The 23,332-nt window shown below is 40.3% G+C and overlaps 3 protein-coding genes across 5 annotated transcripts; 2 read left to right on the forward strand and 1 right to left on the reverse strand.

Moving 5' to 3' along the window:
* Positions 1–487: 487 nt before the first annotated feature.
* On the reverse strand, positions 488–3,492 carry si:dkeyp-51f12.2 (uncharacterized protein LOC100151460 homolog). Its single transcript, XM_035177194.1, has 2 exons — positions 2,873–3,492; positions 488–837 (listed from the first exon to the last, which is right to left on the reverse strand). The coding sequence occupies exons 1-2, from the start codon at positions 3,178–3,180 to the stop codon at positions 600–602; spliced, it is 546 nt and encodes a 181-aa protein (XP_035033085.1). The 5' UTR covers positions 3,181–3,492; the 3' UTR covers positions 488–599.
* A 2,565-nt stretch (positions 3,493–6,057) lies between these two features.
* dhcr24 (24-dehydrocholesterol reductase) lies at positions 6,058–16,791 on the forward strand. The gene is made up of 9 exons (XM_035176089.2): positions 6,058–6,426; positions 7,492–7,647; positions 9,571–9,676; positions 10,134–10,252; positions 11,849–12,112; positions 13,176–13,319; positions 14,901–15,098; positions 15,189–15,367; positions 15,499–16,791. Exons 1-9 carry the CDS (start codon positions 6,196–6,198, stop codon positions 15,650–15,652), a joined length of 1,551 nt encoding a protein of 516 aa, XP_035031980.1. The 5' UTR covers positions 6,058–6,195; the 3' UTR covers positions 15,653–16,791.
* A 298-nt stretch (positions 16,792–17,089) lies between these two features.
* si:ch211-121a2.4 (transmembrane protein 205) lies at positions 17,090–22,725 on the forward strand. 3 transcript variants are annotated; one of them, XM_035176092.2, is made up of 5 exons: positions 17,090–17,332; positions 17,984–18,060; positions 18,858–19,116; positions 20,210–20,373; positions 20,462–22,725. In XM_035176092.2, exons 3-5 carry the CDS (start codon positions 19,017–19,019, stop codon positions 20,762–20,764), a joined length of 567 nt encoding a protein of 188 aa, XP_035031983.1. In that variant the 5' UTR covers positions 17,090–17,332; positions 17,984–18,060; positions 18,858–19,016; the 3' UTR covers positions 20,765–22,725. The 3 variants fall into 3 exon arrangements, with proteins under 3 accessions (XP_035031983.1, XP_035031982.1, XP_035031984.1); XM_035176091.2 differs by lacking the exon at positions 17,984–18,060; XM_035176093.2 differs by lacking the exon at positions 17,984–18,060 and having other exon boundaries at positions 17,090–17,322.
* Positions 22,726–23,332: the final 607 nt, after the last annotated feature.

Raw genomic sequence — 23,332 nt, forward strand, 5'->3', positions numbered from 1 at the left:
GTTGAAATCACTAATTTTAAGTCTTTCTCAATACTACCATCCGATGTGTGCAGTTTGCAGGTGTAGGTGGGCGTGCCGTCTCCTCCAGCTCTCAGTCAGGCTCCACCCCTCTGCTCCTTCAAGTATGGTTACTGCTGGTTTAAAAAAAACAAGATGGCGCTGGCCTAGGTGCCAAACTCGAGGCATCAAAACACCAGTCCACTGACCAATGGGAGACGCCTTGGTGGGTTGCCGCTTAGTAACTCCCAGTAATACCAAAAGTTGTTGTTTTTACACTAAGTTTTTTGTCAACCAAACTTGGTATAAGTTGTGCGCGATGTTTGTTTAAACACTTGTATAATGTTCCTTAAGACACAGCGAATTGGTGGCTCATTGACCACACATCTTTATTTTCACCATATATTTGAATATTTGCTAACACCTGCTTTGTTATTACAGAAATCATGCTAGGACCCAAGAAAGAAGCATGCTCCAACTGTTTGAATACGTTTGTTGCTGTCAAAATACAGTTTCCATACAGTCTGAGTGATCTCAGTCTCTGGTTCATTCATCTTTTTGTTCTGATGAACAGAGTGGTGTGGCGTCCACGTCATCCAGCGTCACACCTCAAAGCTGATCTCTCTTGAGCGTCCAGACAGCAGCTCTGTCGCCAGGTGCGTGTCTGAGTACGCACGCCGCAGGTGTGTGGAGCTGCACGTGGTCTTGATGGCAACCTCATAGGGAGGCGGGGGTCCCAGCCAAGGAGGAGGGTGAGGCGTTGGACTGAAACCACCAGAGTCCATCGGAGGGTAGTCGAACTCCTCGCCACGAGTTCCATGCCTTTGGTGTTCCATCGTCCTGCAGAAAACAGAGGCAGGAAGAACACAGGTGAAATAAAACCATGTTGAAGATACTAGATATCAGATCCTAAATGTCAGGTGGATGTGATCTGTTCATTGATATCTGTAATTCCTTTCATGGGTTTCACAGAGCTATATTGAACCAATATATTGGACTATATTGTGTAAGCAAGGTTTATTTGCTGATATTTTACAAGTTAATTTTAGAAACTAGCACACATCTAACCAGACATGTTCGGTTTCAATGGCTTTCATTAGCATCTCTGGATTGTGAAAGCATTTTTGAATCCCACTGAGTTAAAGGAACAGTTGGCAAATACACTTTTATAATGCCTGTGAATTAAATATGATGCAAGCAGCTAGTTAGCTTAGCCTTGCATTAAAAAAATGGAAACATGGGGAAACAGCTAGTATAACAAGTTGTTGTGGACAACATTGTATTTTTTAACTACACAGCCAACCTAAAATAATATTTTCCAGCATTGAATCCCCCGAGGAACAAACAAGTTGTTGTATTTGACACGATTAATGGAGGAAGATCTAAATTATATTAATATTTTTATAATAATGTGCTGCCAAATACAAACAAGCACCTTTGTAAGTACTAAACAATACCTCTTATTGCATCAGTGGAGAAAATAACACTGACAACCAATGTGAATAGGTGCTTAAAAGTAAGTCGGTATTCATAAAATTAAGGAAAGGGAAGTCCCTGAACACTACTTCCTGTTCTTCAATAGCTCACTTCCTGCAACTACTTGTTTTTGACAGTAGATGGTACTAAAGAGAATACAAAAAAAATATGTATTGGCCTCATGCATACGAATTAACATGTTTTATCTTCTCTGTTTAATATTTCTTGTTTAATTTTACACTTTTCATTTGTTTTAGAGGTTGAACCAATAGGCATAGATACTTTAAAATATGTGTTAGTTCCGCAGACAGGACTTGACGTCCAGGAGACAATTTGTTGGGAAGCAGGATGTTAAACGTTTCTCCTACCACTAGGATGTAATTCTTCTGAAGCAGATTGTTAAATCATTCTTTGAGCTGCCATCTCAATTATAGTCCAAAAAGGATAATTTTGACATCCTGTTTTAAGTAATCATGAAAGAGTCATTGTTCTTTCCCCCCTCTACACAATATATATTCAGTATCTTAGAGAGATCACTCTAGCTACACAAGGAGCATAAGACAAGGTCAAAGAAACCCATTGAAAATTCCATTTTGCAACCAAAACTTTGTGTTACGTCTGTGTGCACAAAACCTTTTCACATATGCACAAAATATTTCTACAGCAGCACAACTTTCATTCACATATATGAACTATAATTTGTAAGATTGCTTTTTTGTTTTACAAATTCACATTAAGTCATATTTGTAAATGCAATTACTCACATGCACTCAGAAGGTTATTTACAAATGCAGGCTGTGAAATCATTTGTGAACATCCTTTCACATCATTTATTAATGACCATACACTGCTTATGCTACACTTTTACATTCTGCATTCCTTTTTTTTTTTACATTTCCAACTCTTCATACCACTTAAACTGCTCCTTCCTACAAATTCAAGTCAGCAATTCGGTTTAGCTTTAGTCTAACATTTAGATAACTGAGGGCAGTATTTGAATCAGTTTCTATTATTCAAGCGCAGTTTTTCCAGGGATTAGATTTAAAGGTCCTTATGTATATTTGAAAAGATGACAAGTTAGAAGGAAAAGATAGAAAAGACAGAAGGAATTATTGGAAAAGGTGCGGCCATGTTCTGTGTACAAGCCCCTGGTACAGTTATTTGTGTGCATGTAAAGCTCTATCCCAAAAGACATTAATGAAAACTGATATAAGAAACCTTGATTTGATCAAAACAGAAAGAATGGATTAGATATCATTGTTACCCTGTGTTTATCTCCAGTAACATCAATAGTTTGAGTCTTATATTTCTTCCTCTAGGATGAAATTGATGACACTTACTAATATAGCTTGACCTGTGAAAAGCAGCATTATGTAAAAGACTGGCATCTTTCACCCACCTGGGCAGAAACACTGACTGGGACTCTGGGAAGCGGCTCCCTGGGGGTGTGAAGAGGGGATGGCTGCCAAAGTTGGGGTTGTCATATGGATAATGTGGGCACTCTGGGTCGAACTCCCGGTGGTTGTAGTTTACGGCACTGTTCACTGCCCAGAAAAGCCCCAGGATGAGCATGACCACCCCCAGCACCACGCAGCAGAGGGAGAAAGCCTGCAGGCGGCTCTGGGACGAGGCCAGGAAGGCTGTGGATCCCCCGGTCACAATGAGGAAGGCTCCGATGAGGATAGCTCCGTGGTGCAGGGAAGGCATCCTCCTCCGGGACCGTGGGTGTTTCTGAGGTTACTGTGCAGGCTGGGATGGCTGGGATAGAGTCACTCACACACCAACAGTCCCACACAGTGCGCTTCCCATGCGCTCTGACACTCACCAGACATCCAAGTGATTTACTCCACACTTACAGAAATCCTGTTATGACAAGGAAAATCTCACGGAATCTTAATTTGTTTCCATCATTTCCATCCATAATGATAAAAAGTCATCTCAGATCCAGTAGAAAAGATGGACTTGATGATTTCTTGGAAAATGATGAAAAATAAATCAGTGGAGGCTTGGATGCGCATCAGGCTAATGTGGAGTAGCTGTGTGTTTATCATGAGGGCAGATAGACGAGAGGACAGCAGAGCCCATTAAGAAATCTTTACTGGTGCCCCACCCTCCCTCTGTCTAATGTGTCTGAAGGGTACCACTTTAGCCCTGTGTGTGTGTGTGTGTGTGTGTGTGTGTGTGTGTGTGTGTGTGTGTGTGTGTGTGTGTGTGTGTGTGTGTGTGTGTGTGTGTGTGTGTGTGTGTGTGTGTGTGTGTGTGTGTGTGTGTGTGTGTGTGAGAGAGAGAAAAGTGTTCTTTCTAATATCTTTAAACATATTTGTTATTTGACATTTTGAAATACAGTGACATGTAGGCGTCTACCCTTTAACAAAATATGATGTGTTGTAAGCTCATGGTATTAGTTTACTAAATTCAAAATACAACGTTTTGGCAGTTTTGTCTTGAAAGACCACATTATGAAACAAATCTCATCATAACCTAAGATTCTTGACAAGTCTAAGTGTCTAATAAAGAGGCTCAGTTTTCAAGACTTGAAATAGCCCTACAACTGTTATAATTTATAATATAATTTGAACCACCTTTAAACAATATTAAAGGGTTAATTAGTATTTTACTAACCCATAGCCATTTAGTTTACACGTTTATTTAGACTTACAAGTCTGTCACGACTGGATTTGATGTGATCTTGCAGGCTCTAAATCAGAATCTATCTACAACTGAGAACTCTGAGGTCATGTCCTTTGTGTTATTTATGTTTGTTAGGTTTGTCAGTTAGTCAACCAGGTTACAAGAAACAAAAAAAATGTATTTTCTATATTTTAAATACCTTAAGTTTTTTTACCATAAACAAAATATGGATAAATTAAATATCGAGTGCATTAGTATATACAAACATATAATATAAATTAAACAAATAAATCAAAACAGAGCGTGAAATAGACACAGCAATAAGTCTACAGCTAGTGGCTTAGTGTGGTTGTATCCAGACCATAGACTGTATAAAGACAGACAACACGTCTCCACTTCCTCCCATTGGACAAAAAGGAAGCTAAAATATCGTGGATACTAGCATTTCCTCTTTCAATTTTGATGCCATAATTGACAACATTGACTTGTCATCAAGTCCGTGCAGCAGTGATCGTGGGGTGCGGCTGTGGTATTGAGGTCATGTCGAAAAACACCAAAGTCACACTCAGCTGTCATTCATGACATTTGACCAAATTTTTTTATCATCAGTTAACTTAAAGATATGAACTTACTTGGAACAGTGAATGCTTTAAAAGTGTCAGTGTGTCGAGAACTAATGACAGAAACCATCTTTTTGAAAACTTCATTTCCTGTGGACTAACATGGACTTTTTATTGGTCCCATCCACTAACAATAAAGAGGTGGGGTTTAGGGTTAGGTTTAGGGCAGTGGTCAATCAAGATAATGCGGCTTCACTTTTGGGGAGCAATTATGTCGTCTATCTTTTTATACGCATCTATGATATATAGACACTGTGCTTTGAGCTAAATGCCAACACCAGCATACTATCATGTTCACAAATATTTTGCGATACTTAGCAGGTTGTAGTTTAGTATGTTTGAATAGTAGTATTTGTTAATTACCCCTGTAACCTTTGACTGTATATCAAGATGAAAGAGATGTCTCCGCTCTCTCCCATTATCCAGAAATTAAGCCAAAAGATCCTGGTTATTAAGGCCACTATCTTGCGCATTTGGAGCCAGAAATAAGGCCGGAGTGAGCTGGTGAAGCCGATCGCAGAAAGCCTCTGAAGACCAGAGTGTCTTTCAGTCTTTTTTTATTTGGCCTTTGTGACCCACGAAGACCGCCTCCTTTGTTGGCCTTGAAGACCACGTCCTCCTTAGGATGCAGCCCCTGAATTGAGACACTGTTGTAGAGGTGCAACAGCAATGTCTCGCACTTCACCTATCATAAATCAGTCTCAGCAGTCTCAGCTGTTAACGCGGAAATAAAAATGTATATCACTTGCACTTTGACTTTTCAGTTTGTGTCTATGACACTGACTAACAAATGTATACCTTAGTCATAAAACAATGGATATGATCATATTAACATTTTGAATTTATGGTAGAAGTAAATGAAAAGTTCGGTAGAAATCATCCTTTGGAACCATGAATGTTTGTATCAGATCAGTCCAGCAAACACTTGGACTCTGTAATGGTTTATTTGTGGCTTATATTTAAAACTCACGATTCATATCAGTTTGTAATCATGTGCTGATATGAATAAAGTTTGGATTCTTCAGCAACTTTCCAGGAAACATATGTGTCTTTTTGCTCACACTAAGATTTCCTTTCTATTCTACTCTACTCTTTCTCCAGGGCTGATATGAACAGAGTGTACCATGAGAAAAAATTTCATGGCGTGACAACCTCTGCTTCGTGATTGGTTTAACACCAGAGAGCCCGTCTCCCGAAAATTAGATTCCTACCAATGAGCGTGGAGCTTCCTCGTGCGAGCCCGCCCTCTGGCCAGTTTTGACCAACCCGGAGGGAGCAAGGGAAGTAACCGATCCTCCACCTCGCACCGCTGACCTATCGGGGTGAAGGGCTGATGTGGAGTGGGTTTTGGAGGCTGGGTTGAGTTCAGCGGGGGAGAAGCAGCAGTGGTCAAAGGTATCTCACCTGGAAACTGTCTCACAGTCTCTCAGTCTCTCAGTGTGGAATCTGGTCCCTGATCCGAGCAGACGACATGACTCCGCTTCTGTACCTCGGAGGACTGGTCGCGTTGCTGCTGCTGTGGATCAGAGTCAAAGGTCTCGACTACGTGATCGTTCACCAGAGGTGGATCTTTGTTTGTTTGTTCCTGCTGCCGCTCTCCGTCATATTCGATGTCTATTACTATGTGCGCACGTGGCTCATATTCAAGATGTGCTCTGCGCCCAAACTGCACGACCAGCGCGTGCGAGACATCCAGAGACAGGTGAGCGAACCGCGCCGTGACAGTGTGTGCACGCGCATGTGTGGAGTCTAACGTCTAATGTTTACTCTTTAACTTTTAAATACTATGCAAACATCATGCAAACAAGCTACAACTGTAACATGAAGTGAAAGGGAGATATGTAAATAAGTATGTATAAGTATGTATAAGTATGAATGAGAATAAATCCAACTATACTATTGATGTTCTTATGCAGATGGTATTTCAGTATATCGATCATCTGCACAATATTAGCTATCATCACACTTTTTTAATGGATTGATCACTAATATCGTATTATTACACATCTTGAAGTTTTCACATGTAACCAACCTTTCCAAGTCCTATCAAATTGTGTGTGTGTGTGTGTGTGTGTGTGTGTGTGTGTGTGTGTGTGTGTGTGTGTGTGTGTGTGTGTGTGTGTGTGTGTGTGTGTGTGTGTGGTGGGCCAGTTCACGCAAAACTCAATAAACCTTTTAAAACTAATTTTAAAAAGTTCAGTTCACCCCCAGCACTTTAAAGGTAATTGGAACCTGGTTATCGCTGATCAAATAGTTTGAAATTGCATCTGAAAAGCTTAAGGGCAAATTAGTTTGGCTAAACAATGTCCTGTTTAGCCAGTGGCACATCAATAACAAATCAAGTAAATTGTGAACAAACAAAGTTGTTTCAATGAACTATCTATTTGAATCCCAGAAAGGGGCTGTACATCTCCTCTGAACTTCCAATCTGATTAAAATATTCCTGAAACAAAGTTAAAGTCTTGGTATTGATGTAGTTTGCTGGCTGTCTGAATGTATCAGACTCGGTGAGAAAGACACTGAGAAAACAGTGGGGTTGGAGCAGCCAGCTCGGACACCTAATACCTAAAAGGATTTGGTCAGGAGGAGAGAGGTAAATAAATCTCACTACAGGCCAGAGAAAACTTACCAAGACCTTCGACCTCAGTCTTTGATACCAGGAAACTCTTCTCAGCTGGCCTAGTACAACGAGTCGTACATGCCGTTTAACATCTGGCCATTGATAGATAATGTTTTTCCCTGTACCATGTGTTTTCACACATTTCAGGTGCGTGAGTGGAGGAAGGAGGGGAGTAAGACCTACATGTGCACCGGTCGGCCCGGCTGGCTCACCGTGTCTCTCAGAGTGGGCAAATACAAGAAAACACACAAAAACATCATGATCAATATGATGGACATTCTGGAGGTGGACACAAAGAAGCAGGTACGACAAATCACACAGGTTGGGTTTTTCATAACAGACATTTCAACACATCATAGTAGGAAAATGACCCGCGTAACTAATAATATTAACAATTGCTCAGGTCCTTGTAATCCACTGCAGTTAGCCAACGTTATTTATTACACAAGTGCATTTCCTGTTGTGTCATAAATTAAAATATGTTCTGTACAAAAAGTTAAACTCCCAAAACACAAGCTTCTTAGTTAATAAAATAATGATTCTGGTTTGATAAAATGTGGGTCTTATTTTTAGGCTCTCTGGGAATAAAGTGAAATTTAAAAGTAAGAATGAGGGTTGACTGTGTACACTCACTGTATGCAGGGCACACACGTAGACTCATGCGGACAGTTCAGCAGATCACTATACGATCCCAAGTTTAAATGGAAATATACTAATCTGCACTCACTGTGACCCCCACTCGGTCCTTATAGTTCATTCTGCAGACATTTCTCAGCTCTATACTCAGAGTTTGCTGATATGAACAAACATTCTGTGTAAATATGAATTAGTATACCTGCCATGATGAGACCCTGAGGACATGAGCGGTTGTTCAAATACAGAGCAGGAACATACTGTAACTTCAAGCAAATCTTGCACGTTGACACTTTGAATCCCATATGCTGGTTTCATGTAACTTATTAAACACTTCCACAAACCTAATTAGCCTTAACTCAAGCTAACTAAAACAGATTGTCCATTACTGTACCCAGGAAATACACAGCCCCATTGAACAACCCATTACCATACACCAACTGTAACCATAAATCCAATTATATAGTCGTACAATGTTTTTGTGTAAGTTTTAGGTTATTTCAGAAACCTTTACGTTACCAACCTATTACTTAGAGCAGTGAGCTCTGCTTCATGAGCCAGAATGACCATATCAAACAACTCTATAGTCCACAGTCAATTCACAGTTTATTAACCCCACCTTAAGACCATGAGATAAGACAAACAACCTGAGCAGCAATTTATTATTTTGTCCATGCTAGCCAACCTTTGCTAGGGGAGCGCTGCACCAACAGATTTTTTTCAACCAAATGACCGATCGCGATAAAGAGCTGGATTACATGCTAATAATGTGGGTTTTGTTGTCTGAAGTCAAAATCATATATTTATTTACACTGATCTCATTCATGGCCTCATTGGAATCTATAGTAGCAATGGATAACTTAGATCCCTGGGCTCCAGGGATAGCAATGTTGGTCCATCCATTTGGTCCGACAAAAATATCTCCAGTATTTGATACATTTCCATCAAATCTTGTGCACACATTCATTTTCCCCAGAGGAAGAACCGTACTGACTTCATCATGGTTCACAGAGGATGAATCTTAATGAGGTCATTGATCCCTTGACTTTTTCCTTTTTCCTCTTCAACACTTTGATTGAGGACCACTCGGCCGTACTTTAGTGCTAATAAGCATATGTTAGCATGCTAACTTGCTAAAATACGACAGTTAACATGGTGTAAGTGTTTAGCTACTAGCATGTCCATAGACCCTTAGTGTTGATGAAGTTTAGTCCATCATCTACTTTGCTCATAATAACGTCATAGTCACCAACATACAGTAAATGCTGACATCTGGAATCACAGAACCATCGCTTCAGCAGGGAACTAGAGACAAGGAAACCATACCCGGTCTTAAAACAAGTCATCAGCCATTAAACCACTTTATCTGAAGGGACACTTTGGTCAATGAATTCACAATTACCTTATTTTTAAATGCATATCCTCTTTGTTTAACACCGCTTGTGTTTCTGCCCTCATTGTATTGTATTGTATGATTAATTACAATGTTATTATCATCAGAAATGCTGGCTCAGTGACAGAAAGGATTCACATTTTTAATTGATAAGGGTTTTTACTTTTAGATATTTACTCCCAGTGGTCTTTGTTCTTTAGGTGGTGAGAGTTGAGCCGCTGGCCAACATGGGCCAGGTAACAGCTTGCCTCAACTCCATTGGCTGGACTCTGCCAGTGCTGCCGGAGCTGGATGATCTCACTGTGGGTATGTTGTCCAGGTTACAATCAATGTGGGTTATTTCCAGGGGAATCAGCCCCGAGTGACATCATCTGGTTTCTAGAAATAGACGTACTGATGATTTCCACAGCTCACCGTTGAGTGATTTGGCTCCTGCGTCTCCTCCATCTATCTGTGTATCCTGTTTAGACTTCACTAATCACATTAGAGGATTAATGTTGGAGCTGAAAAGATGAAACTGGGAGGAAATGGCTGCAGTGTTGGAAGCACCCCTGGATCGGGTTTCATTATGGATTTCCTGATGCCATAAACTGTGCATCAACAATCTAATGTTTTCCCATCAGGCTGTGGTACACTCATTTATCCCGATGTTCCCAGTAGGCAAACGCAGATTTCTGCTCATGTGTTCTCCCTCTGTTGCTCTCACCTGGAAAGGAATCAAATTGCTAAGAACACATGTTTTATTCTCTCTCTTCTCTGGCAGGTGGTTTGGTGATGGGTACAGGCATTGAGTCGTCCTCTCATATTTACGGCCTGTTTCAGCACATCTGTGTTGCATATGAACTGGTGCTAGCTGATGGCAGTTTAGTTCGCTGCACTGAGGTGAGCACTGTGTGTGTGTGTGTGTGTGTGCGTGTGTGTCCTTGTACATTACAATGCTGACAGCAAGAATCACCATGATAACGTCATCCCCACGGTCACAATCTACCTGCACTTTACTTGTCTGCCTCGGCAGCAGAAACTATTACATCCCTTGTGACTGTTTTTATTCATTGCTGGTTGATTGTGGCGTATATAACACAAATGTGTTTCACGAATAATGAAAATGTTCAAAATCACTTTTTAAGCAACACCATGAAACTTTTTTAAACTTAAAACAGCAGCTTCAAAATAAGTTTGATGCTAGACTGTCTGGGAGTCAGAAGAATGGTGCCTCTGTCATTCCCATGCCTCACCATGAACGTCTGGCCTTGCTCTATATCTCTGCCCCTGTGAGAAGTGTGTAACTGACTGATAATTGTTATGGAAGTTTTCTGGAGGCTGGTGAAAGGAGAACTCAGGCAGCAGCTGATGTCTTATGCAGAAGGTTTTAATGTAGACTTGATGCATCAAGGAGACCAGAAGGTGGAACAATATACAAACGCTAACAGAGTAACATGAGCAATTGTCACCCCCCAAGTCTGAAGATGTCTCCCACAGCATCCCCATATATCTCCCTCATCACCCATTCTAACAGCACATCCATGAAAGGCAAGAATTGCTGTCACTCTCTATGTTACATGTAGGTGTTCGCATACTACTGGATAGTTACGGCTAAAGTATGCATTCCTAAATCACATTGTGTCCTTATGTCTTGCCAGTAGTGTCTCTCTGTCTGGGGCATCTGAGTTAGATATGAAAGTCGCTAAGTGTAGACATTACAATGCACTGTTGGTTGGCCCTTTATCTATAACCTGACCTTTGGTACTGCTTGGAGAGAGAAGGGAGTGTGTGTGGAACTAAATGGCCCCACTCTCCCAATGGTGTACAGAAGTAATATACACTCTATATAGTGGCATATAAAGTAATGTGTGAGGATGGTCAAAACCTCCTCAACAATAGTCAAAGCTTAAACTGTCAGAATCAGAACCAGCAAGTTCAAGAGCAATGTTGAACTGTAGATCAATTAAAATGAGGAAACTATAAAATATGAAGAATTCTACACAGTTTGGTGGATTTGATTCAGTGGCAGCTCTTTTCTTTATTTTTTATTTTTTACATATGTCATAATATGTAACAGTCTACTCATGGCTCTGGTGACGTTGCTTGACTCTGTCACATGGACATGTTTGTAAGAAAAACAGCTTCATAGCCACCTTAATGATCCTGGTTGTTCAGCATCTCCAGTCTCCTCCTGCCGGCTCTTTATTTTCTAGTTTCAAATTTAAACATCTACTTTTAACCCAAAGACACTTAGGCATGCTGAATGGGAGAGACCCTCTGGTTAGTGGACAACCCGCTCTACCTCCTAAGCCACAGCCGCCCCATAGGTGATGTTGTGAAGCAGAATAAAGGAAAGGAGACTGTTGGCTAGAGGAAAAAGATTAGTGGCCTCGTTGTGGTCGATGCTGTGAGGTTTGCTCGCGGGTTAGTTAACATTAGACACCAGAAGACAAACAGGAAATACATATACTTATTTTATTTTTTTCTGTCACACAGGAGGAAAACTCCGACCTGTTCCACGCTGTCCCGTGGTCCTGTGGTAGTCTGGGATTCCTGGTCGCAGCTGAAATAAAAATAGTCCCCGCTAAGTCGTGGGTGAAGCTGAACTATGAGCCGGTCAGAGGGCTGGAGAACATCTGCAAGCGCTTCACCGAAGTGTCGGAGAACAAGCAGAACACGTTTGTCGAGGGCCTCCAGTACAGTCTGGACACCGCTGTCATCATGACGGGAACCATGACTGACCACGCAGAGCCTGATAAGGTAATGTGTATGTTAGTAAGAAAAGTTTATTTAATGCAGCACCTTCCTCAGACCTAAGTCACAAAGTGCTTTACATGAATAAAATAACACCAGGAAGTTTGGTGTGATATGGACATATGATCGATATTCAGAAAAATTTAATAGACAGGCAATCAGTGCTCTTTAGCAGTCAGTGGAAGGAGGGCAGCGTGCCTTCAGTTCAACGTGTCTTCTTCTAAGTCCTCGGATAAACTACAGCAGTGGTCTGTAACTGGGCCAAAATCGCCACCAGATCATTTTGATAATTTTGATTCCACCATATACAACTGACACACAGCTCTGTCATGGAACAACATTCATAGTCGCTTTTTGTTTGGCAGTTTGTCTTTAAAATAAAACGACAATGTTAGATTTGTTGCTACAATGCTTTACATCTAGCGGAATTAGAGCTTTTATTGAGAAAAGTTTCGAACTTGGGTCTGAAGATTGCGTCGTTGGCTTACCCGACCTCTCAAATAACTGTCATGCAATGTATCCAAAAATTCAGTTCCTAAATCATTCAAACTTGTATATAAGCCACACATTTGAATTGTAGTAATCAAATTCAGTTTCATGTTTTGTAAAACATTCACTATAAAATCTTCATTGCAGATAAACCAGGTAGGATGAACACAAAGTTTTCTAACCTTACTCTGCACCATAGACTTTTCTGTGCAAAACATCAGCTATAATGACAAGGAATGATTCTGAAGTAGCTCTAGAGCATTAACACAGGACAAGAGAACAGGCAGGTTTAGAACAGGCACGTCACTAGTATAATATAAAACAATGAATAAAAATGTATGGATTCAAACACAACAGTGTACGTGATGAGACAAAAGCCAGTGTGAATAAATGGGTTTTCAGTTGTTTTTTTAAAGGCTTCGATATATACTACAGACTGTGAATATATAGGGAGAGTGTTCCTTAATGCTGGGGCCAGAACTGTGAAAACATCATCACCTCTACGTGTTATTGTGAATGTCAATTTGGTTTTCAAATGTGTGATCAAATGTAACTTTACTCTTCTCCTCTCCTGCACCAGATTAACAGAATCGGGCTGCACTTTAAGCCCTGGTTCTTCAAACACGTGGAGGGCTACCTGAAGAGCGACCACACTGGAGTGGAGTACATTCCTCTCAGACAGTACTACCACAGACACACACGCAGCATCTTCTGGGAGGTTCAGGTAGTCACAAAACACACATTTTGTACTCACATATACACACACCATTAGCCATTAGTGAGAGGGGCTTGGCATCCTCTATGTTCTGTAACAGTAAATGGAGTGATGAATTATGCATGGTATTGGTTTGACAGATATCTAAAGGAGCTGGCTCTGGGCTTTTGGGTGCTCTCTATTTTTGAAAGGATTTTGTTCTTGTGGATGGTGCAGAGGAAAGCTTGAGCAATGTTTTTTATTAAATCATTAATCCACAATTTGTCATAGACATCACTGATGTGTTGATCATTGACACTACAAAGTATTTGGCCATGCTTGGTGAGTTGCTGCTGCCCCCTGGTGGAATTTAGGAGGAGTGAGTATGTGTTGGATCAGTGACACATGAAGCTCAAACATAATTTACAACCCATATGTGAAGTTTTAAATTATATTTTTTATGTAAATATTACATTAAATGGTAGTAAGATGAAAAAAATACTATTTTAATTTTGAGTGTGGGTAATGAAAGAGGTTTAAGAAGTTTGTCACATGTTTCGAAGCAAATACATTTTTGGGAATATTCAATTGTTAAATTGAATCACTGCTAAATATTTAATGAATTGATAACACTGAAAGGTTTTATTTTTGAAACCCATGTGAATCTATGAGGTTTGAATTCCCCTGTTTGGCATTTTCCAGAAAAAGAAAACAAACTTTTGTTTAAATACAAGTTTGGATTTTCTTTTTAAGGATCTACATCAATGAGATACATTTAAATGCTAATTAAGTTCAATAAATTCATGAAGCCAAATCAAGTAAAAACAGCGTTGCTCAAATTGGAATAAAGAAATTCAGACACCAAAATTAAAGATCAAAATGTTTAAGCCTAAACATTTGAGCTTTTTAAGATAATCAATCAAGTCTGGATTGAATTGATTGATGTTACATTTTGTCAGTCACATGATTCAATGAGATCCAACATCAGATGGGCCGACCCTGTCCACTGGAATCCTGCATTTGAATTTGTGAACACAAAGGTTTTTCAAAGGGGAGTTCAAGCCACATAAATTCTAATTGATTATTTTAAAACTAAAACATTTTGTTGCTATAAATTCTTTGGTATTCAGCAGTGACTGATTTTAAACAGCTACATATTTAGTTGCTCATAAAATGAGAACTATTATTATTAGTTACATGCTTTCATACACACATGTTCATCTGTTTTTAATAGTTCTTGAATTAACTGCTGTCATTTTTGTTGAATCTAGAAACTTTAGGGGAAATCACAAGCTCACAGAGACTGATGTGACATGTTAAAGTCACTCCTGTTGTCTTACTTAAAGTCTAATGCTCAGAGATATTAAATATTCCATCATATAAGACAGAAAAACTGTAAAACAGAAAGCAGCACCTTCTCTCATTTGAGAAGCTGAGATTAAATCAGTAGACATTTGGATTTTTGCTTGATAAATTATTTTCTTTTAAATTTTTTATATTCCGCTATCTGACGACTTGTTTCAGGGACTATCGTATCTCACAGCATCACAGAAAGACACTTTGGCTTCTTCTTTTAACCTGTTTGTGTAATTTTTTGTGTATTTTCTTCAGGACATCATCCCATTCGGTAACAATCCGGTCTTCCGCTGGATTTTCGGGTGGATGGTTCCTCCTAAGATCTCTCTGTTGAAGCTCACACAGGGAGAGACCATCAGGAAGCTGTACGAACAGCACCACGTGGTCCAGGACATGCTGGTTCCCATGAAGCATCTGCAGGACGCCATCACATGCTTCTACGAGAACATCAGAGTAAGACTTGCGGATAGTCAAACCCTCTAAATACTCTGTGCTTTCAGGACAAATTGATTGAAATCTCTGTGTGTGTGTGTGTTTTTTCAGGTTTACCCTATGTGGCTGTGTCCGTTCCTGTTGCCATCAGGCAGAGGGATGGTTCATCCCAAAGGTGAAGAGGAGGAGCTGTACGTGGATATCGGGGCTTACGGAGAACCTAAAGTCCAACACTTTGAAGCTAAAGAATCAACACGTCAGCTGGAAAAGTTTGTGAGAGATGTGCACGGGTAAGTGTCAAGGGATACGTGACATTTAGCATCTGTAACTAAGCTGACATCACAGTCTTTCTACGACAATATTATTTCCATGCTATTACATTGACACACCTACTCTTTATCTGTCTTTGTGACTCCTGCAGGTTCCAGATGCTGTATGCAGATGTGTACATGGACCGAGAGGAGTTCTGGGAGATGTTTGATGGACAACTGTATCACAGACTGAGAGAGGAACTGGGCTGTAAAGAGGCCTTTCCCGAGGTTTACGACAAAATTTGTAAATCTGCTCGACACTGACAACCCCCCCCCCCATCACTGTTACCTGATCTCATCTCAGCTCTGTGTCACACAAACACAGAGACAATGTCTGCAACTCACAATATGAAGACATTTCCTCTAAAGCAATACGCTCTTTTACACAAAGATACATATCAGACTTTTCTATGGTGGAATTAAGCTTTGTACAAACAAGCTAAAACACTAGACTGTGTCTTTAAGGTTCAGTGATTTGAATTTAGAAACATCTAGTGGTGCAGTTGCATGTTGCAGCTGAACACCCCTCACCTCACCCTCCTCTTCCAAACATGAAAGAGAACCTGTGATAGCCTTCAGTTGTCATAGAAACTCAAAGGGGGTTTAGTTTGTCCAGTCTGGGCTACTGTAAGAAAACATGGTTGCCTTTATAGAGAGGGCCCGCTCCAGATAGAAATATAAAGTATTTGAATAGAAAGGCGCCATTCTAGGGTAAAGAAAACAACAATTTGTAAAATTTAGATGAAACACACTAGTGAAACATGACGAGGATTATTTTATATTCAACTACTGCCAATATATCACTTTCTTACACACTGGACCTTTTAAGAACGCTCTCCTATCAATGTGAAACAGGAACACAAGTATCATTAAGCTTTTAAGTCATGAATGTATTCACTATTTCCTTTTACTGTGCACAAGTATTTAACACTCATGGTTAAATTTGCAGCTTGAATAAAAAACGTATATGTATCATGTGCTTGTTTCAGAGCGTACTGCACCAAATGTCTTATTTTTTCCCCTTCTTTTAAAGTGTGTTACATAACTTTTCCCTGTTACATACCTTAATACCCAAGTGCCATACACTCTGAAAACATTACCTCCTAATTAACTTCATACAGACAACTTAAAATACATGCTAGTGAATGTAGTGTCCAGATAAAAACAAACTGTAAAATACTTGCTTCTATTTTGATATGTAAATGAGAATGCATCTCATTGAACCATTGAATGTAACAGTATCAGACCCTTTTGGTTTTTAAATGTACATTACAGAGTGGTTTCCCCATTGTCCTTTATTTCTCAGAGAATAATTTATGGATCCTGATGAAAATAAATCAGGACTGATATTAATGAGTGTGTGAAATTTTGTGCAGATCCAAATAAAAATGCTGGTCTACTGAGTGATTGGACAGATGAATAGATAGATAGACAGACTGATGTACTTGATCTAAAAAATGAAGACTTATTATTATATATTCTGAAATGGCTCATTCTGCAGGATGTGGACATTTTGTACAATGGGTACACTGAAGCTAATACTGTTAACTGTACTTTAAGTCAAGTTGAATGTACCTCTACATTACTTTCTTTAGTTTAACCACAGTTAACTATCCAGGAAATACTAGTGAAGGACTTTACAGTTAGTAAAATACACGTGTGTTGCACGTAGACCTCAGCCTTCATACTACATCTCCCAGCAACACCCACCGAGCGTCCAGTCTCCTTCTTCACGTTCGCAGTTACGTAAAGGCAGCACGTGTTTCCCCAGTGGCGGGAGGTGTTACCTGAGGGTTGAGGGGAACCAGTGGACACTTTTCTTCAGCACATCCTGACACTTGCTGTTCCGCCTCCTTCTTCTCCGCCTGTACAGTGAGTTAGCAGCTCGGCTTCTGAAGTTAGCTCCACCGTCACATGTACAACCACCTGCTTCTGTAAGCACAGGTAGGCTGCCCTCTGACTTCTCACTGTCAAACATGTCTGCTCAGTGGTGTGTCAGCTGCTGTCTTAGAGGAAAGTGAAAATACAACAGAAATAGTTTTCCAAGTCAAGCTAACTTTACTCGAGGTTAACTTTAGCTAGCTGTTAGCAACTAGTCGGGGAAGTTCCATTAGCAACACGGTGATATTTTACTACTGAGCCGGGGGCTTACAAAAGGTGACTTTGAAGGTTTGTTGACGCCCTTGTGTGTGTGTGTGTGTGTGTGTGTGTGTGTCCTGCAAACTGAGAGTTTTAGCTAGCTTTAAATTAGCCGTGTAAGCAGTGGGCATCGGTCTCTCTCTGTCTGTGTGTGTGTAGACTTCAGGAGTATAAACACTGCAGGAATGCGTACTCACACTTTCTCTCTCTCTGCTGCTTGTAAGGTTAAAGGAGACATATCATGCAAATTCCACTTTGTTAGTGCTTCTACACGTTAATGTGGGTATCTGGCATGTCTACCAACCCAAAAACTCTGGAAAAAAAACACTTGCGCGTTTTGTTATGGTTCCTCTAAGTCAGAAACGTCATGCTTGAGTGACTCGAATGAGCTTCCTGTGTATTGTGTCGTAACAATACACTGTCTCCCTACATGGCCTTGGCCCACCCCCCCTCAAGCGCGCAGCCGCCTGGCTGTTCACACGGGACGTGCATTTCTCCGCGCTGGTCAGCCCCATAGACTGTGTATATATAAGGTCAGCCTGCGATTCTGCTTTCTCCGCTTGTTGTTGTACCCGTTGAATGTCGGGGTTCGGGGGTAAATGATGGTCTTCATAGCCCCCCCCACCTCTCTTTCTCTCTCTGTCTGTCTGCTTGTGTGCTTGTAGTGGATGGGCAGAGGGGGACATGTAATTATGTGATTGGGAAAATTAAAACTCCAGGACAACAGAAGGGGAATACAAAGTATGGGATGCATATTTGATAATTTATATCATATAAAATATGTAATTTATATCGTTTAAAATCATGGGGAGAGAGGGGGAGGGGGGAGCTGGCTCATTAGCATTTAAAGGAACAGGCACTCAAAACAGGTCACTCTGTGGAGGGCTGTTTTAGACAGGGTAAAAGGGTGCTGTTTTAAATGATCCTTGTGGTATTTTGACCAAAGTATGTTACAGACATTTCATTAAGACCCCAAGGAACCATATCAACTTGTGGTAAAATGGGCATGCTATGTCCCCTTTAAGACATCAGCCCCAGTTTCCTTGACAACAATGCGGAAGTATCTGTTGCACACGCTTTTCTTCTGCACTAATAAAAGTGACGGAAGTCAAACAGCCAGCTTTTGTTAGTTGTATTGATTTTGGGAGCTGAGATGATGAGCTGTCACATTGAAGCATGTGGACTGTGTTTCTGTCTGCACATCACTAATCTGGGACTGCAGTGGCTGAAAGGTGCAGCTCACTGTCACTGTCACTGCTCACAATCACATTGCTCATAAAATGTTACATGTTGTTACACTCTCCTTGTGACAGATTGGTTATGTTTGCAGAATTCTTTGAAGTGGAGCACCAAGTGCCCTCCAGACGACAAGAAAAGGCATAGCTAGTTCCCCCCCACGTGGCGGTGTTGCTGCTGCTGCTGCTGCTGCTGCTGCTGCTGCAGACGACAGTGGAGTCCTGACGCAGAAGAGAGAGGCTGAGGAGGAATCATGTCCACCGACCAGGACCCAACGTTCTCAGTCAAGCTGCTGCAGCTGCTGCTGCTCTCCACCTACTGGGGAATGCAGATTTGGGTCACCTTTATTTCAAGTTGGTACCAATCACACACTGTATAAAAGTGATTATATATTATAAAGATCACTGTTTTATTTCTTGAGAAATTCTCAAAAATGTGAAAAAAACAACAACCTGGATCCGTATCTGCCCACTTAATCAAATCTGCTCCAAAATTGAATGATTAATATAAAATTTTGTCCTGTTAATGGATTCTTCCTTGGGTCGCATCCCACCTCCCCAGACAATTTCATTGAAATCAGTTCAGTAGTTTTGCATAATTCTGCTAACAAACAAACACTGAAAACATAAACTACTTGGTGGAAGAAAGAGTGAGGGGTTGATAGAGAGGGAGTGGGAGAGGCTGGGAACTGGTTAGAGGTTTTGTGGTTATGCTATATGAACAACCCAATCATTGTCTGAAGTAGTTCTTCAGTGTGGTCCCCAGGCACCACTGAATATGTCTCAGGGTGTTTTTAGTGTGTCCTCACACATGTTTTTATATGTATTCAATTATGTCTGGACCAGAGTGTCTCCCTCTGCCAGGTGTGAACAGGACCTCAGTGATCTTTACACCTGTAAAGCCGGCCACCTTTCACCTACATTCCAGCTCCGATTTTTCCTTTGTTGTAGCTCAGTGAATACGATTATGCAGTTTGTAATAATTTAAGGAGTGTCTGCACTTAGAGATGTGCCATTCACGTCCCTTTCTACATGCTACACAGCAGCACCTATGTAATCAACTGAAAATGACCCCTTGACCTCCAGTACATTACAACATCTGAGCTTCCTGCCAATATTCAACTACAAAGCTTATATTTGTATAATGTTAGTGCTGTGGTAGATTTGTAAAATGGTCAACTTTCCACCTTAGAGAGGGAACAGGCAAAGTCGAGCATGCACCAAGCAATTTGTTCCTGAACTTTTCAATGAAATCTCTGATAATCATAATGTGATTAAGATGTATGCACTTAAATTTGAGTAAACTTATGCAGATATGACTAACTTCAGCTGTAAGTCAAAAATGGAAACTTTAACCTTGTTATTTTCAGGAAATTGTTATAGGAATTAGTGTTTTTCTGTAAGAAGTTTACTGCAGTGCTAATGAGTTGCTGTGATTTCTGCACAGGCTTTGTGATGGACAGCCACCTGAGCAGACACACGTACGGGTTTATTCAGAGTCGCCTTGTCCCGTTCTACCTCCACCTGGGTTCAGCTTGTGCCTTCTTCAACCTCACCATCTACGCTGTGTATCACCCCAGCGACATGCTGGACGACAGAGAATCCTTTCAGGTGTGTAGTGTCTTCCACATCCTCACATTGCACTTAACCTGCATTTGTGATCATACTACAATGTGCACTTCTGCTCTCTCCCCACCAGATCTTCATCTTCTTTGTGTCGGTGACGGTTGCGGCAGTCAACGCCCAATGGTTTGGCCAAATGACATCGGAGATCATGGCAGACATGCACCTCATTGAGCAGGCGTGCGGACTAGGGCAGGACATCGGCCTGTCGTCTAACCGTGAAGCTTACGCCAAGCTGTGTGAGTCGGATGTCAAATACAGACACCTCAGCAGTCGCCTGTGGCTGTACAGACTGCTGTCCTCCCTCTGTAACCTCTGCTGCATTGGCTGCAATTTCTACAGTCTCTGGTACTTGGCCGAGAACCTCGCCACGCTGTAAAACTGACACTCAGCAGCTGGACTGTAACATTGCTTAGAAGTTGTCCGTTTCTTACCAATCTAGAAACCTTTTGTATCAAAGCCATAAATTATATATCTAACACGTAAGGTCTGTCTCTCCACATCTGCCTTAAAATGAAAATGGATTGAAAAAATCTGTTTGTCCCGATGTTCTTCTATCTTGAAGAATAATGAAAGGATTTATCTTCCATGCAGAGATTTCATTCCCACTTCTTTGTCAGTTTTGACACAGTCACAGTCAGTCAAGCTGAATTTCTCTCTGAAATGTTGTAGGGAGACAAATCACTTCCTGCAATGAGCCTAATGACTGATCTTTCACCTCGTGAAAGGCTGAGGCTGGTGGCTGGTGCCTTACAATTTATTTTCACTGTTATCTTTACCTTGATAATATGGTACATTATAGGAATCTATAAAAGGGAATGCTTTTAAAATCCCAGAGACAATGCAGGCAGAAAATGGCTCAAATGCACTGAATATGCACTGAACTGCTTTTTAATCGAAGCAACAGAAAGGCATGTTTAAGTAATAAAACTACTGCTTTGCTGCTCAGTCCTGCTCTCCCTGTTTGGGTGGGGTTTTTATACCTTGCTCACAATGTTGTGTCACAGGTTTATCAGGCTTACCTGAAGTAAGATTGAAAGTTACACTATCTTTATCTCTCCTGGCTGCTGCTGCTGGTATAAAAATAGGTAAAAAACTTAAAGTATATGGTAAATAATTACTACTACAATCCATACAAAACACACTGGCACCATTGATTTGATTGTTGTATTAGAAAAATAATGTATTGGTGTCTGCAAGTTTTACATTATGATCTAACACTTCATATTATGCATTTATCGTGAAAGGCTGAGCTCCGGCAGCTCACAACCACTCCTGTGGCTGTGTCTGTGCTGTCGCTACTCTTTGCATCTCCTGGTATATTTTAACATTAACAAAGAAAACATCATGCAGACAGACACTTGTTGAAGCCCAGGGCTTCTATCAGATAGGACTTACGCAAATAAAATTAATAGCATTATTTAGCAATGCTATATGCTGCTGTGAGAGCTCAGCCTTCATTTGTGGCTGAGAGGGAATGCACCATGGGCAAAAGTCTGTTTGAAAACATGAATGGCTTCCAGCAGTCAACATCCAGGATGATCTTCAAAATCACATCAGATATACTATATATATTGGTGAAGGATTTTGTGCTTCATTTTACAAACCTTCATCCACTGTACATAAAAAAGACAATCTTTAATTAAAGTTAAATCATTTTTTCAGTTGTACTCGTACAAGTATGGGTAATGTGCTCTTGCAATAATGTTCTCAGGTGTCAGAGCCTTTTTTGGCCACAGTCCATTGTAGTAGAATCTGTGGTTTGTTTGTTTTATAATGTGTTGTCTCTGTGCGCGTTGAAAGCACGTTGACTAACTCCTGCTCTGACAGCACCTCCTTGTTGTAACCTCCTCCTGAAGTGATACTGCAGTTCTGTGACCTCTGTTCTTCTGGTTTGTGTTTGTGCCTGTGAGAAACGTCCATTATACCAAAGTAGAAAAATACTTGAACACAGTTGAACAGCTGTAATCTGGGCAGATATGGACTCTGTTCCTCTCTTCTTCTTTTTAATAGTTCAGACTGGACTGATTAAGGTGCTTATTATCTGCCGCTACTGGCAATAACAATGCAATAATATTACTTGGTTGTTTTAAATTCCACTCAGTTTGTCTATGATGTGGCCCATTAGCTCGGCTAATTTAATTAACGTTGGATACATCCATATTAACATAAAAACTCTTTGTGGATATGAAGTTTTAGACATTCTTACATAAGTTTCTTAAGGATGTTAAAGATAATGGGTTAAAATTGTTATGGTAGTGGGTTTGTATTGAGATGTTTTGGGTTCTATGTTGAATGTTTGGTTCTATGTTTTGCATAAAAAACAAGTTCTCAAATCTATCTTCAGCCAATTTAATTTATTTATATGTTAGCGATCAAGAAAAAATGTTACTTAGTAAACTCACATATTCTGTTTTTGTCTCTGAATATACTTTTATCTTAGTCTCTTGAAGGATGTTCACATGTTTCGGATGAAAGTGAAGATATTTAGCCCTTTGCAGTCTTATACTGCTTATTAGTGAGTCCACATGTGCTCACTGTGTACGGCTGCTTGTTCTAAGTGAGGCAATACTGTAAATAAGACATCTTCAGCTCACATGGTCTGATTTCTATATTTGCCTTTGTAATATTTGAAAAATGTTTGATTTTAGTGCCTCCTAGTGGTAGAAACAAAAGAAAACTTAAAGATAAAATGCAGTTCTCACAGGTACAATCTCAGAATATGTTGAAAGTTACTGAAATCATTTTGTTTTTAAAACAAATTAGTCAGATACATGCAAGCTTGATTTGAGCCTTGGTGTGTTATGATCAGCTGCAAACAGACACTTTCTATAGACTGTATTGATAACTGAACAATTTTTAAAGTATCAATAGTAAATACATTTTTATATTACAAGGAATTTGAGAAAGTACAAAAATTTAATAAAACTAATGAATCCTAGCACCA

This window comes from Hippoglossus stenolepis, chromosome 14 (genome assembly GCF_022539355.2).
Source record: "Hippoglossus stenolepis isolate QCI-W04-F060 chromosome 14, HSTE1.2, whole genome shotgun sequence".
Taxonomy (NCBI): domain Eukaryota; kingdom Metazoa; phylum Chordata; class Actinopteri; order Pleuronectiformes; family Pleuronectidae; genus Hippoglossus; species Hippoglossus stenolepis.

What these genes read in the sequence shown, in the direction of transcription:
- si:dkeyp-51f12.2 (XM_035177194.1), bottom strand. Translation starts at nt 3,180, where the DNA reads ATGCCTTCCCTGCACCACGGAGCTATCCTCATCGGAGCCTTCCTCATT. An exon ending in CAGTCAGTGTTTCTGCCCAG is followed by an intron (nt 838 to 2,872) that starts GTGGGTGAAAGA and finishes TGTTTTCTGCAG; the next exon opens with GACGATGGAACACCAAAGGC.
- dhcr24 (XM_035176089.2), top strand. Translation starts at nt 6,196, where the DNA reads ATGACTCCGCTTCTGTACCTCGGAGGACTGGTCGCGTTGCTGCTGCTG. An exon ending in GTTTAGTTCGCTGCACTGAG is followed by an intron (nt 10,253 to 11,848) that starts GTGAGCACTGTG and finishes TCTGTCACACAG; the next exon opens with GAGGAAAACTCCGACCTGTT. An exon ending in TTTGTGAGAGATGTGCACGG is followed by an intron (nt 15,368 to 15,498) that starts GTAAGTGTCAAG and finishes TGACTCCTGCAG; the next exon opens with GTTCCAGATGCTGTATGCAG.
- si:ch211-121a2.4 (XM_035176092.2), top strand. Translation starts at nt 19,017, where the DNA reads ATGTCCACCGACCAGGACCCAACGTTCTCAGTCAAGCTGCTGCAGCTG. An exon ending in TTGGGTCACCTTTATTTCAA is followed by an intron (nt 19,117 to 20,209) that starts GTTGGTACCAAT and finishes ATTTCTGCACAG; the next exon opens with GCTTTGTGATGGACAGCCAC. An exon ending in ACGACAGAGAATCCTTTCAG is followed by an intron (nt 20,374 to 20,461) that starts GTGTGTAGTGTC and finishes TCTCCCCACCAG; the next exon opens with ATCTTCATCTTCTTTGTGTC.